The sequence below is a fragment of the Haemaphysalis longicornis genome, unplaced genomic scaffold, assembly GCF_048455015.1.
Source record: "Haemaphysalis longicornis isolate Haplotype H1 unplaced genomic scaffold, Haemaphysalis longicornis Haplotype H1 scaffold_8, whole genome shotgun sequence".
Lineage (NCBI taxonomy): Eukaryota > Metazoa > Arthropoda > Arachnida > Ixodida > Ixodidae > Haemaphysalis > Haemaphysalis longicornis.
In genome coordinates, this window is record NW_027526445.1 from 80,805,672 (window position 1) to 80,819,488 (window position 13,817).

General features: G+C 43.6%; 1 protein-coding gene across 1 annotated transcript in view; it reads right to left on the reverse strand.

The window, feature by feature from the left end:
• The window catches only part of LOC144148869 (phospholipase A1-like), a 187,584-nt gene that overhangs the window by 62,888 nt on the left and 110,879 nt on the right, over positions 1-13,817 (reverse strand). The window contains exon 6 of the mRNA XM_077680390.1: positions 2,825-3,077. Coding sequence (XP_077536516.1) covers positions 2,825-3,077 — 253 coding nt within the window. The remainder of the gene's footprint in view (positions 1-2,824; positions 3,078-13,817) is intronic.

The following is a 13,817-nucleotide window of genomic DNA, read 5'->3' on the forward strand; positions in this document are numbered from 1 at the left end:
CGTTCAATGCAACCGTCGGGGTTTCAAAATGCAAGACATTCAATACAAATTGAAAAAAAAAAATGAGTTTGCACATGTGGCGCTGTAACACTGAAAAAAGGCTGGTTAGTTTCGTAACGCTAGATGGTTAATTATGCTAGCATATGAACACAATGTTACATCAATTTCATTGATGTAACATTGTATTCAGCGTAACAGCGCTTTATCTCATGATGTAACAGCGCTTTATCTCATCAATTCCATTTATGAGATAAAGCGCTGGAGACAAAAAATGGGCACTAGTAGAGATATTTGGTGTGGTGTTGCGCTAATGCGCAGGTTTGTGAAAAGCTCGGTTGCCATTGTATACAAGGTCCCACTTATTTGCAAAAAGGAATACATAGGGAAATCACGACGATGTCTCAAATGATGGAGGAGCACGAGGGGCTGTGTCAGGAGACGGCTATTTCTGGCAATCTCCTACAGCAGTGCGGCAAGGGCAAATGCACTCCAGATTTTCCAAAAAACAAAGGTGCTCTGAAACTTACGGGATAGAGTAACAAAGAAAATCGGAGAAGCATATTGTGTAGCTTCGGCCGTCCAGGGTGAGTGTTTCAGTGTGCCGTCAATCTCGTTGCTGGAAAGACTGAGTGTTTAAAAAACGGTCGTATCAATTCACAGAACTCTCAAGCGCACTGGGAAGATATACGAGGTAATAGGGGTGTTTATATGTTGTCTTGTTTATAAATGTTTTATAGTCAATGTAGAGAATCTTCCTTTCGAGTGTGCTTTTTCTTTTTTATGTTGTGGTAATCGCGTTAAGGTCACTACTTTATATTCATGATGTTTTTTGGACGTGGGTAAATACATCTCAACAACTCATGTTCATGTACAGTACCATTGAAGCTGCGCGATAGATTACGACTTGTCTGCGTCGACTGCGCTGAATCTCAGCGTGGGTTTAAAAGATGGCACTTGAAGCAGTTTCCCCTTCTGCCTCTTCGAATAGCTGGGCCTGAATGCATACTGACTAGGCCTTCTTGGTGGTTGAATAAGATGTTTAAACTTTATGCACACCATTGAGGCACTGATGAGGCTACAATCATTGGTGTCCGTCGTCATGTGAGCAGCTCTCGCACGAGCTGCTACGTCTAGCACAAATGGCTAGCTTTGGAAACCGGGATCCACCGGATCACCGAGATGTCGCGGCCCTTGTTTTGCCCCTCTTAGCTTACAACACACCTTCTTCACTAACCTAAATGTCACCACCATCATCACATACCAAAGAAGATCAGAATAATAACCGATTGATAGGAATCATTTCAAGAACTCCGACTTTCATTTTGAATCCACCCTACACCATACCAACTTATCAGGCAAATGTTAAACCTACCACTCTACGACATTTACTTCCGCAATAATGGACTTCTGACCATGTTTCGGCAATACACGGGGACCGGGCAGCCCATAAAGCTCCGCAGGAGGCTTGACGTTTTGCTTCGGCACCGATGCCGCAGTCCCTGAAGCTTTCGACATTCCCGACAGCTTCAGCGCGAGCGAAAATTCTGCCATATTCTCCTACCAAATACACGGATAAAAAAGGGAAATATACTTCTACTCAAGCAATATACGACTAGGAATCACGTCTCCAACGATCCTTCTTTTACATCAACCAATACGGGTTTGTTAAAAAGTTCTATATAGGTACATTATTTTCACCGGACACAATTCACAAATTGTGCTACACCACATCAGCCCGAAATGTGCATACTGTCAGTGAGATACCAAGGCTGACAGCCACCACCTCATCTGATTATGCCACAAGGTCTCACAATACCGGTACTTGACGTCCCGACACCTAAATTCCGCAACCTATATTGATCCTCTGACATAAGATGAAAATACCATCAACTATAAAATTCACCACAAAGACTTGTGTACCTCGACTTACAACGGTGACGGATCGCACCCGTGAATAGACCGTGCAGTCCTGTACAACCCTCCTGTGAGAAAGCCCATGGCACTTCCCGAAGACCCTGAACACATCAGGAACCATTTAGCCCTTAATTCCTCCCTTCCCAACTCCCACGCGAAGGTATCGGCATTTCTTTTTCAAAAGATTTAGCAACAACGCCCTTACCCTCGCAATTTCTCGGGTGTTGCTCTAAGTGCCTCAATGACGGTTCTCGGCTTTGGAGGCTAATGTTGCTCTTGTGGGACTGTCCTTTCACGTCATCGCCTTTTTGTTCTTTTGTGGCAGAAAACAATTTTAGCCTACAGTTTTGTATTGATCTCACTTTTATTCATTTCAACATCCGGCCATGTACGGCCACTCTGACAAGAAGGGTAGTGTCCTAAACAGATATATCCCAAGTTGAGACAGAGTTTAGCAGCTGTACTCGGCGGCGCAACAAATCGACGTTGAATAAGGGGGACCGACTGACGCATTGTACGGTTATTCATGCAGCCATAGCCTTGTAGTCAATCACTGTTTCACATGCATCAGATTGGTTGCTAAGTCTTGCAACTGAGTGCATAAACACGTTGTAACCAAGATGGTGTTGGTCTGTAGATAGAAAAGAAACCGTTATGGAAATCTTAACGTTGTCACCTGTGTTTTTTAAAGTCGCCAGAAAAAATCAAAAATATACACAACATGACATGGTTGTAGAGTATATTTTATAAATAGTTATTTAACCTCTCGTTGAACTTTTGTTCGAACAGAAGTAATGCATACCTTTAAAATACGGAAAATTTCCAGGGAGGTCGCCGTACAATACCTATAGTCATTTGAGTTTTGCAATCGAACAATTATATTTTTTGGTGTTACAGCACTTCGACTTACCAATAATTCGACCTAACTTCATCGAAGTAGTCTTTTGGAAGTGACGTCCTGCAAAGCCCATCACGTGTGCTCCAAGGCTGAATCCTACCAGCGTAATATTGTCTGGGTGGAGGGTGCAGTTAGTTGCATTGATAATCCTTTGCAAAAGTATTGATATCTCCACGCCTACCATTGGTGTGTTCGCAGCCGCTCTAAAGTAGTTCGGTCCTTCAGCACCAGGGCCCCAGTCTGCCACAATGACATTGCAGGTAACCTGAAGGCAAGAAATAATATTACGAACAATGTCCACAGTGATTTATCACTTAAACTCTTTAAACTGTGATCTTCAATGTCTTTTTTTTCGATTTCGTATTTGAGTGTTGCAGGAAGAAGTTGTGTTAAACACGTGTGGCGGTAATATTTCGGCACGCAAGAAGATGCTAATGTCCCAGTCTTTTTCGTGGAAATGAGGCTGTCTTCCACACATATTACTTTAAAGATGCGGTTGGTCTCTCGATTTGTGTTCGCCTACTTGTGGTGAAAGACCTCGCAAGTGTTCATATCAAAGACGCGGGTGGCAGTTAATATATGCTGGAGCACGAGGACAAACTATTTTGTGTGAATGACTGTTGAGCACATCAAGTATAGCACGGGCGTTGTATACATTACCTTCAAAGAGCAAACCTCTGTGGTTTTAGAAAAATGCAGAGCAACGCGACGGAATTTTTATACCTACTGTTGTGAGGGTGTCTCTGATACAGCAATAGGGGTGAGAAGTGCGTGGGGTCTGATCGGTGAAGTCTTACATTCCTGGCAATCACCACAGATCCGAACGTAGTGCGCGACATCGGAACGTAAGCTTCGCAAGAAAATTTAGCTGTCATTTGCCTAAGGCGCACCCTGTGTCGACGTGTGCTTGCGGCGAAATGTCGTTGCACGCTCCCGAATTATGTTTATGTAGGTCTTCTGGAATGACGAGCGCAATATTTGTTGCCCTTCAAGGCCAGAGTTTTCTTAACGAGTACGGAGGTCCTAAATACTCAATCCTGGCACGTCCCTTTAGATTGCAGTGGCCACAGTGACATTTTGACCGATAAGGTAGTCTTTTGGAGCCAAATTTTTTTGCTTGTTTTAATCATTTTACAATGAACTGTTCCTAAAATGCAATAATTACAGCTGGTTGTTCAAGTATTTAAAAATTTCCTGACATGTGGTAAAATTGGGACGTCTGATAATTGGGTAGCCCTGACGTCAGCCTGGTCATCACTTTAATGCATTCCTCTTTCCAGCATACAGCTTCGAAAGCAAACAATGATAATAGATGTGACATAAGACATCCTTGCCGATGTATATTCCATAAAATTACCGGTTCTTGTTTTGACCCGAATAATCCAGAATTTGGTGTAATGCATTTTTAATGTGTCTTTTGGCCTAACTGAATGTCTCCAACCTGAACCATTAACACTAAGCTTGTTGCTGAATGTCTCCAACCTGAACCATTAACACTAAGCTTGTTGCTTGGACCATTCCACTCAATATCCTCCCAGCAGAGAGGCCTGTCTGCATTATTTGAGTACCTCGAGGACAATGGCTTCGCCACACCATTGTAGCCATCTCCCTAGCGTCTACATTCAAGTTTTTACTCAGCGCCTTTAAACAGGACTCTATCCATTTTTAATTTTCATTCTGTTCTTTTAGTTTTTATTCTCTTCTTCTTGTCTCCTACTCTTCTTTTTTCATCTACTTCCTTAGTTTCCTTCTCCCACCTTCTCCGCAGAGTAGCATGTCGGCGAATTCCTGCTATCAAACCTCTCTGCTTTCTCTGTATTAAAGTCTCTCTCTCTCTTCGTCGAAAGGGCTTATTAGTGGTTGTTCGGGCAATCAAAGGCTCGTGGCGACGTGGTGTTCGAACCGACTGACCTACACTAGTTATTATTTTGATGCTTTTAGGCGAAAAATTGATTACCGCAGTCGTTCGAAAAACCACTTTAGTAGTGCGACAGCACTTATGATAGGCATCTTCAAGTTCTACCTTCGTGTTGCACTAGAAGCTCCAGCCATTGGGCCCACACAACAGAACTTGAAAACTGCACCAGATTCCCGATGCCGAGCGGGAAGAGATATTCACGTATCACTCGCATCGCGTATTTCTGCGAGGCTTTAACAACGTTAGTACTACGAACAAAACAACATATCATTAAAAACACATCATTACTCTAGAGAGTACCCCAGTCGAAAAACAAATCATGAATTTCTGTCGCACAACAGAAATTTGTGTCGCACGACAGGGAATTTTGTTGGCACTACAAGATGGTCTGTCGTGCGACAGGAATATCTGTAGTACAACAACAGAAAATCTGTCGTACGACAGGCATTTCAGTCTCACGAGAGGAATTTCTGTCGGGACTACAGGATGGTCTGTCATGCGACAGGGATGTCTGTAGTACTACAGAAAATCTGTCGTACGGCAGGCATTTCTGTCGCACAACAGGAATTTCTGTTGGGAATGCAGGATGGTCTGTTGTGAGACAGGAATCTTTGTAGTATGACGACAGAATGTCTGTCGTTCGACAGAAATTTATGTAGTACAACAGACATATCTATCATGCGACAGACATTCTGTAGTCCTACCAGAAAAAACTTTTGTAGTAGAATACAAAATCTCTGTCGCATGAGACATTTATGCTGTACTACAGAAATTTCTGTTGTGTAACACCCTGTAGGCAATACGCAAATTTCTGTCGCACCACCGACTGTCCTTCAGCCATCACATTGAGCATTCCGTAATTACTATTATTGTCTTGCATGCGACAGAGCATTTTGTAGTCCCTGCAGATTTTTGTATTGTGAAAGAGAATTTTAGGTTCATTGCAAAAGTGTAAAAGGGCAAAAGGGGAGAAGACAGAGACCAGAAAATAAAACGACTACGGGAAGCGGTCGGGTGCTGCCAATGCTGAAAAAGGAACTGGAGCACGCACAGGACGATGTGGTGACGTTGCGGAACTCAACAGATACCTGCAGCAATTGCTTTGCGAGAACCTTTTTCAGCATGGTACCCAGGCAATATCTGGCCTAATGTTTGTTTTTGTGTATGCTGTGATTTTCTTCATCGATGTACTGACCTGGCTAGTGCTGGCTTCTCAGTAGATTTTGTTGTTGTCTGCGAGAGCACAAAGTTGATTACCTGCTTTGCGTTTCATTCTAAATAGTGCAGACTGTTCAGGCCTTTTTTGACAATTAGCTGTCGGGAACGTACAAACAGTTTCAATGTGCGTTATTGTCGCTCCATGCATGTTTTGTTAGCACTCTTGCGTGTGTGACAAATGGGCTTGAAATTAGAAAAAGAAAAGCATGAAGGGAATTTCAAGTTTGGGCTTTACGTATTCAGGATATATTGGGCTGTACGGTTCATGTATCATAGTGCAGGCCTGTAAAGTACTTTGGACAACATGCCTCAGGTTCTTCACAGAGTGCTCCAATGTTCCACGCACTACCGTCCTGGTTCTTGCCACCAACAGAAAAAAACTGGTCGCTTTAGCTTGCAATAAACCACCATTATTTGTTCCTCTGTGCCTTTTGCTGGTGGACCTGGTTATGATCCGAGATGGAATGACAAAGGTATTATGAAATAACCATACAAAGATTAAGAGTCTGCAAAAGTTCATTGTTTGGTTTGGATTGGACGTGGTGATAGCTGTGCACTTCACAGAAACTGCTAAGTACTATCTGCTCGAGCAGTATTTTACACTGACATTGCCCATGGTCCTGCTATGCGGCAGTGCGCACTATTACCTTTGATGAACCGACACCTCTCACTGACGACTCGAGCACCTCTGGCTGCATGTCGACCCAGCCAAAGGAGTCCACCAGCAGCACGGCACCTTATACGCTGTCCGGTAAGATTGCAATTGCGACTTTCTGTTTTTGGTCAGGCGGAATATGTTGCCTTGATATCTGGGAATGTCTTTGGAACCTAACACGATTTTGATGTGTTTGTTCAGTCTAAGTACAGAAGGGGCATTTTTAAGATGGCCACAAAGACAGAAAAAAAGTTAGTTCATTAAAAAGAGTGTTTTACCCCAATAACAATGATGCCCCTCTTATCGCAAACTTCCAACAAATAACCGAGATTTCGGTAAAATATATGCGGCAGTGGCAACTCCCCATGTGGCGTCACAAAAAAGTGTTTATTATTGGCAGCTGCCGACCTCAGCCTCTGCTAGATGTGCAAAATATGAATTTTGAAATGCAGAAATGAAAACGAAAGCGATGTAAACTTTGTGAATGGTCCCGTTGCACCATGGCCTAGAATGATGTGCTATGGAGCTAAACGGCCTAAAGTCAAAACCTAACTTTGCGAATGGGCGCTACTTAATATTTTTAACAAAATTTACTAAACATTACTGTCGCAGAGCAACCCGTCTCCCGGTACAAAATTGGTGCCATGAAACTGAAATAACAGTGATGTTTATTTGTGAGGAGCACAAATTATTCTCCAGTAGCTGTGACATGCGATGACCACTCACCATTTTCTCACTCTGTTCCTGGAAGTTAGCCCCAGATAATAATTTTTAATTGCGAATGCACTTCTTAAGCGAGCCTGAATCGTCCGCCGCCGTAGTCCGCATAGCAACAGCTGCGGGTGCGCGCGCTCCTCGTCTTCCTTAGCAACGGGGGGAGATGGGCGCGCGCTGCCTGGCCGCTGACATGGCACATACCCACGTGGGGGATTGGCCAGGAATCGGGCGTGAGAAGGGCTAATGCACCCGCTTAAAGGAGTACTGACACGAAATTTCAAAGCTGAGATCCGCTCTAGCAATCAAGTACAACGACAACACAAATAGGTGTCTGTGAATAAATGCATCTTTCTCTCTTTGTAATTGTGTGTGTATGTGTGATCTCTCTTTCGCGAACATTACCGAACCGCGCAAATTCAACTCGTGCATTCGCACTTTCACATTCTTCCCCTCGGGGAAATGCGGGGATTTTTTTTGGTTTGATAAATCAAAACTTAACATTTTTTTTTCAAAAATTCATTTTTTAAGCTAGCTCAAACAGCTTCACCTGTGACAGAAACGCCATGAAGACTATGAAAAAAAGCCCCATAATTGTCGTTAAAATGGACGGTTGTTCATAGGCGCAGTAATGAAAGAGGGAAAGCTGGGTGTTTTCGCTCAGTAAATAAACCTGTATGACAGTGCAGCTCTGAACAAGGTGACCAGAAACTTGAGATGCGAAACGAGGGACAGAATTGCTTTATTTCTTTGAAAGCTCTTCATTTTAAACTTCAGTAATGCGAATTCATGGATATTTAAAACTGTACAATTTGGTCTGGCCAAGTCTTCATAGAAGTCTATGCATAAGGAAGCCTGTTAATTTGAACACGGGCAGGTATTGCCACCGGTAATTGGAAGTATGAGCTATGGTGTCAGCGACTTGGCATCTGACACATTGCAGGGAAATGCACTCGCTCCCTATGCACAAGACTGTGCCCCCTAATATTGTAATAAGGAAGAAGTAAGCGAGGAGATGAAATGGGGAAAAACAGATTTTCTAGGTAAGATTGGGTAAAATTCTAGTCTTTATTGCTGATGACATGGCTGTGGAAAGAGTGCGCTGATGTGGTGTGTTGACAGATGAAGACATAATTGCTCAGGTCAGAAGCACCTTGGGCCGCCACTGTATATTTGCTTGTTAAATCACAAAGTGCTGGATGTCACCTTCAAGGGCAAAAGGCTAACACCAATTACGGACCTAAAGGAGCACCGACACGAAATTTCAAAGCTACGGTAACTACTTAAAAATGCTTCCTTTTTCATGATATATCTCCCAGCAAGTTTCAGCAGCAACCGTTTGGCATAACATATTTTAAATTCATTTTATTCTTTGCCCGCACGAGAAAGCCCCGAGCGGGCCGACATGACATCATCTGCTACTTGCCCCATACTGTCGATGTCAAGGCTCCCGTGACGAAGCCGACGTGCTGGCTGTGGTAGTTCGCACTGCTCTGGCGTGTGTACACGTCATGGTTTTCGGGCTGGCGTCATGCTGCCCGGGCATGTGGCGACGGTGAAGACCTCGGCTGGTCTGGGTGCGCCGGTGCGCTCACTCGCATGCGCGTCCAGAGGGGCAGGGTTACGGCAAGAATGGTGGCCGCTCGGCGCCCGCTTGGTTGAAACAGAAACTGACACAAATAAATGACGCCGTAAATGAATGCTTACGCTGCGCTCGACCTTTTAATGTGTCAGTATGAGATTAGAGGGCTGGTAGGCAATCATAGCAGCAAAAAAAACTTAATACGAAAATTTCCTGTCAGTACTTCATTAACCAAGAAATTATTTGCCTTTCTGCTCAACAGTTGCAGTGTACTGTTGCTTTTTACTTTTGTTTGTATTCAAACTTTGACGGCTTCCCTTTACATTTGAATGAACAAGCTTCCACTGTGTAAGCGACGGTGTACGTGCATTTCAAAATTGGAACCGAAAGTATGTAATGAACGCGAAATAGTGCAAGGCCACTACAAATTGATAGCTTCAGCTTATACCTGTCGTACTTTGCAGTGTGAGCATTGTCCATGTGCTTCTGCTAAGGTGTGTGAAAATCTTCAGGCACATCTGTTGCAAATGAGCGTGAAAAAGGTGAAAGCGCAATACAGCGGCTCAGACAACATCAAAAAGAGCAGCATCAATCTCATAGTTTGGTAAGATTATGAATCCGAAACTTTTTGTGTGAAAAATGATATCCCCCCATATCCTATGCGCGTGAATGAACCCAACAAAGTAGGTTCTATCCCGCTCCACGAAAAGTACGCTCGTATAGAAACATTTCAGTAGACGTTGGCAGTTGCGCTTATTTTATTTTTTAGTGAATAATCAGGGGGCAGGAGGAAATCGGACTGGTTGATTCTAGAAATACTGACATTTGCAGCTTGAAAATGTAGTTTTTTTTTGTGGAAAGGTTGGAGGGGAAGGCATTGCAAGTGTGGAATGGTTGAAATGACCATGTGCAATTTTTTCCGCATTTTCTGCACGTGCCACTGGAACGGGGACCGGATTGAGCCGGAACGTGCCACCACCTGCTGTGCCACCATCTGCTGTGCTACCACGTGCTGTGCCACGACCCGTTGTGTCACGCAGTGATGAGAGACACTGCCTACACAATCTGGTAACATCATTGCTTTGCCTTAGTGTACCTGTGGTCCTTTTGAAGAAGCTATTGTACCGAATGCTCAAAGCCCATTATTACCATAGTGCTTTTTTCTATTGTCACAACAATGAATACGGAGAAATATGGAGCAGAACTAGTCAATAGGGCCGTTCGCAATCTGTGCTTGTGGCTTTGTATTTATTGTTAAGAGTGACATCTGAGTTGGTGGCTGCCTAGCTGTTTCAATGCTTTAACCTAACTAGCATTGACCTTACCTCCAAGTAAAATCAACTGCTCAAATTCCATTTCACCGTTACATTGAGGCTTGTTAGTTAACCCCTTTTCAGCATGCATTAAGCACCATGAACCTCACCTCAATCTCTCTTCACTTCTGTGTATACCCCTAACTTCACTTCACCTCAACCTCCAGCACCTTATTGGTTTGTTAATATGCTATTTTATTCCAATTGCAGGCATTTTTTATGTGCTGAGCAGGAATAGATACAAGTGCAAAAAAATGTATCCACAAAACGTTTGTGAAGAACATGTCAAGCAGACCTGCTAAAACAGTGCAGCACAAACATCAGCGGTAATTCCTGTGGAGTAGATAAATATTTTGAATGCAAAAATAAAAATATTCAAGAAGTAAAACATATGCCGCATAGTGCTCCTTTTGTTGCAAATTTCGATGAAAGACTATAGTCTGTTGCCAGGTGAATGCTTTTCCCAATTAAATGCTTCCCCGCTCACCTCATGCTGTTCTGCTCCCGTCGCACTTCTTCCATGATAAACACGCTAGAGGTTTGCTCAAGTCAACGTAATTTTACCACAGCACCAGGCCGGGTGCCTCAATGCCAGCACTGCCGTACGGCAGAGACACGCGTGGATCAAGCCGCCCTAGTTCAAACGTTTCCCTTTCCCCTCGTGCATTCCAAGGGAAACATGGAACCTTTCATAACTGTTGCCGTTTGGTTTCTTAAAATGCTACCAGAAGGTATAGTGCTTACACATTAGGTTTTGGCTGTGGTTATGTAAATCTTCTTCTTTTTTCATTTCTTTTCATTTTCTTCAGCTTCTTTTTTCATTTTTGCCGGCTGGCTGAATCGAGCCACAGGCAGGCAGGCAGACCAAAATTTCTGCGTTTTAGTGGCCCAGGAAAGACCATCGTCTTTACATAATTCGAAGTTTTCTTGAAGGACAATCTGACAGTGGCACCTGGAAGTGGGAAATGACTCATATCTCCCCTTCCTTTTGAACTGTTTGTAAGGGGAATGGCTTGGTGACAAATAAATTATCTGTGGCCGTTAGGTACTAGTCAGCTATATATGACAAAATGTGGCAATGCAGCCTACGAAAAGAAGCCCAGGAGCATTCTGGATTTTCAATGACTCCAGTGTTCTTTAAACTGAGCAGTGCGGGTGCCAGTGTAAATAGCTTAAAAATGCCCCAGCCAACACCTTGACGGAAAAGAGGTTTTATTTTTCCATAGTCAGTTTTACTGTTTTCACTAGAGATGTCTGCACTTATCACAGCATTTATGTTATTTTCTCAAGATCAGAAGTGGCTGCTTCATCCAGCTGCACAGTAACCCCTGCTGCCACAGCACGAAACTTGGCAGCAACAGCCTCGGCTCCAATCGGTAAGATTTAAAAGCCTACTGAGAGGAAAAGTGCTTGGGATTTTCCATATTAAAGCCTGCGTCATATTACTCAAAAATGATCATGGCGTGCATTATAACTATAGTATTTGCAGCAAACGTTTTTTGTTTAAAATGGTCTAACTTTTGATTCTTTGGTACAAACGCATTGCGGTCCGGAAATTTTACCCACTTTCTGGCCAATCCAGTCCTCAACTAGTTTGCCAGTTTCTAGCCTCACAAAGGAAAACAAGGAAAACTCATAGGATATTTATTTTTTCTCTTGCATTCTGCTTACAACTCCTTTACCGCTATTTGAACTGCATGTGAAACCCCTAGAAGCATTATCCTGGGTGCAGGCTTTTTGCAGACACCTCCAGGGTTTTAGCAGGTTTTGGCGAAAAACAGTAACTCAGCCTCCTTTTGTTTTGCTATCGCTACAGACAGTACAGTCCTTGCGGCTTCAACGTAGGAGCTTGTAGATGAAATGGCTCGTCCCATCTAGCCTTTCCTCGCCCCTCATACGTTCACATGGGTCCTGCGTTTGGCTCAAACCCTCACATCACCCACCAGCTGTCGATTCAGGTTGCCGCAATACTGCAAGTTTCGCTGCTCTTTATCGCCATGAACCAGCAGCTTTGTGTGCCTCCAAATATAACTGTTGACAATCAAAACCTCTAGATGACCGTAAAAATGCTTCTATTACCATTTTATTGCCCTTGTACTAGATGCATAACTCACAGAGTAACGATCCGCATAGGGCTGTCTCCACCACCGTCACAGGTCTTCGCTGCATGCTTTTGTTGAATACCTCGCCGTTGCTAAGTGCCCCACTGTAGAATGCACGCAATGAGAAAGTGGCCACGTTTTTCAGTGAACAGCGCACATGTGAAAGTGCTCTAAAATCCAAAAGGCCTGTTCCGAAATCTTGAACAAATGTCACATATCCCTCAAGAGATGGCACATCATGTATATAAAGAATGCAGGCACATCACAGCGAGAAAAACCGTGACATTTAATCTTGAACGCCCAAGCCAGATGTGGCCTGACAGCGGACCGCTATGGCCGTAAAGCATTCGCGGACAGGGCCTGACAACAATCAGCAAAGGGTTAGAACCATCTATTTCAGTTATAAACTTTACAGTGGTGGTGCTGTACTTAAATTTGGATGTGGATTTGTTGTTGCTTTTTTGCTGCATGTACTACAAATAACGGGCACGCATACTAAATACTCAAGCGTCGTCGTTTTAGCATCTTCAAGGTCACATGTTATTTAGTATCTCAAATGTAATTTGTTCTACTTCCTCCTCCCCCAGCTTTTGAATTGCTTGGCACAGGACTGAAGGCACCATTGCTGTCAAGGAAAAAACAAACAGGTATGGGCAGCACATGTTCTTTGTAGACAAGTCAACTTTTCGTTGAGGTATACACACATAGGTAAATGGGAATGTTAGTGAACTGCATGCAGGCTGGGTGGCTGAGCTCAGTACCTTCCCATCTGTATATGTGACCAGTATGCTGAAATAGTTGAAGTACCGGCTCAACTCAATAAAATTTCCGAGCGCCAAGCTGTGCGCTACTTTAATAGCTTCAGATTGAAGCCTGTTACACACATTCTTCCTTGCTCAAGAAACTTCACAAGAGCATCACCAACTTCTACACTGAACTCGGGCACTCTGTTATTGAACTTTCGCGAAAGCTTAGGCTTGCCAAGTTCTGCTGCAGCACATTTTCGCACTTTTCTCGCATTTCGCGCACCGTGGGTCTGTTGGGGAGATGGCAGCGATGGTGCATAGTAGCATATAGATGCACTTGATTGGTTTTACCTGATCTGGTGACATGCGAATATCTTCACTCCCAGCGGCTGTCATTTATAGATGTCAGGAGACCATTCATCTGTTTTGTGTGCATGCCATAATAGACATGTTTCATTTATTTACGTTTACTTTTTAGTTACGCTTCAGCGTGCACGTAAATCAAAGCTGGAAACCTAGGGTGAGGCCACAGCATACCGTAAACACCGTCAACGTGCATTAAAACTGACAAATGCTAGTTCGGGTTGGCATCTTGTGCATGAAAGTACAGTCCACTGATTTTCCAATTCTCAAGGGGCCTAGATAGTGCCCCCGCAAATTTGGAAGTTCGAGAAAAAAAATTCACCCCAACAAAGTCACTTTACCAGGAGGCTTAAAAACCCAAGTCTCTTTCTGGATCGGGATATAGTTTCCTTCG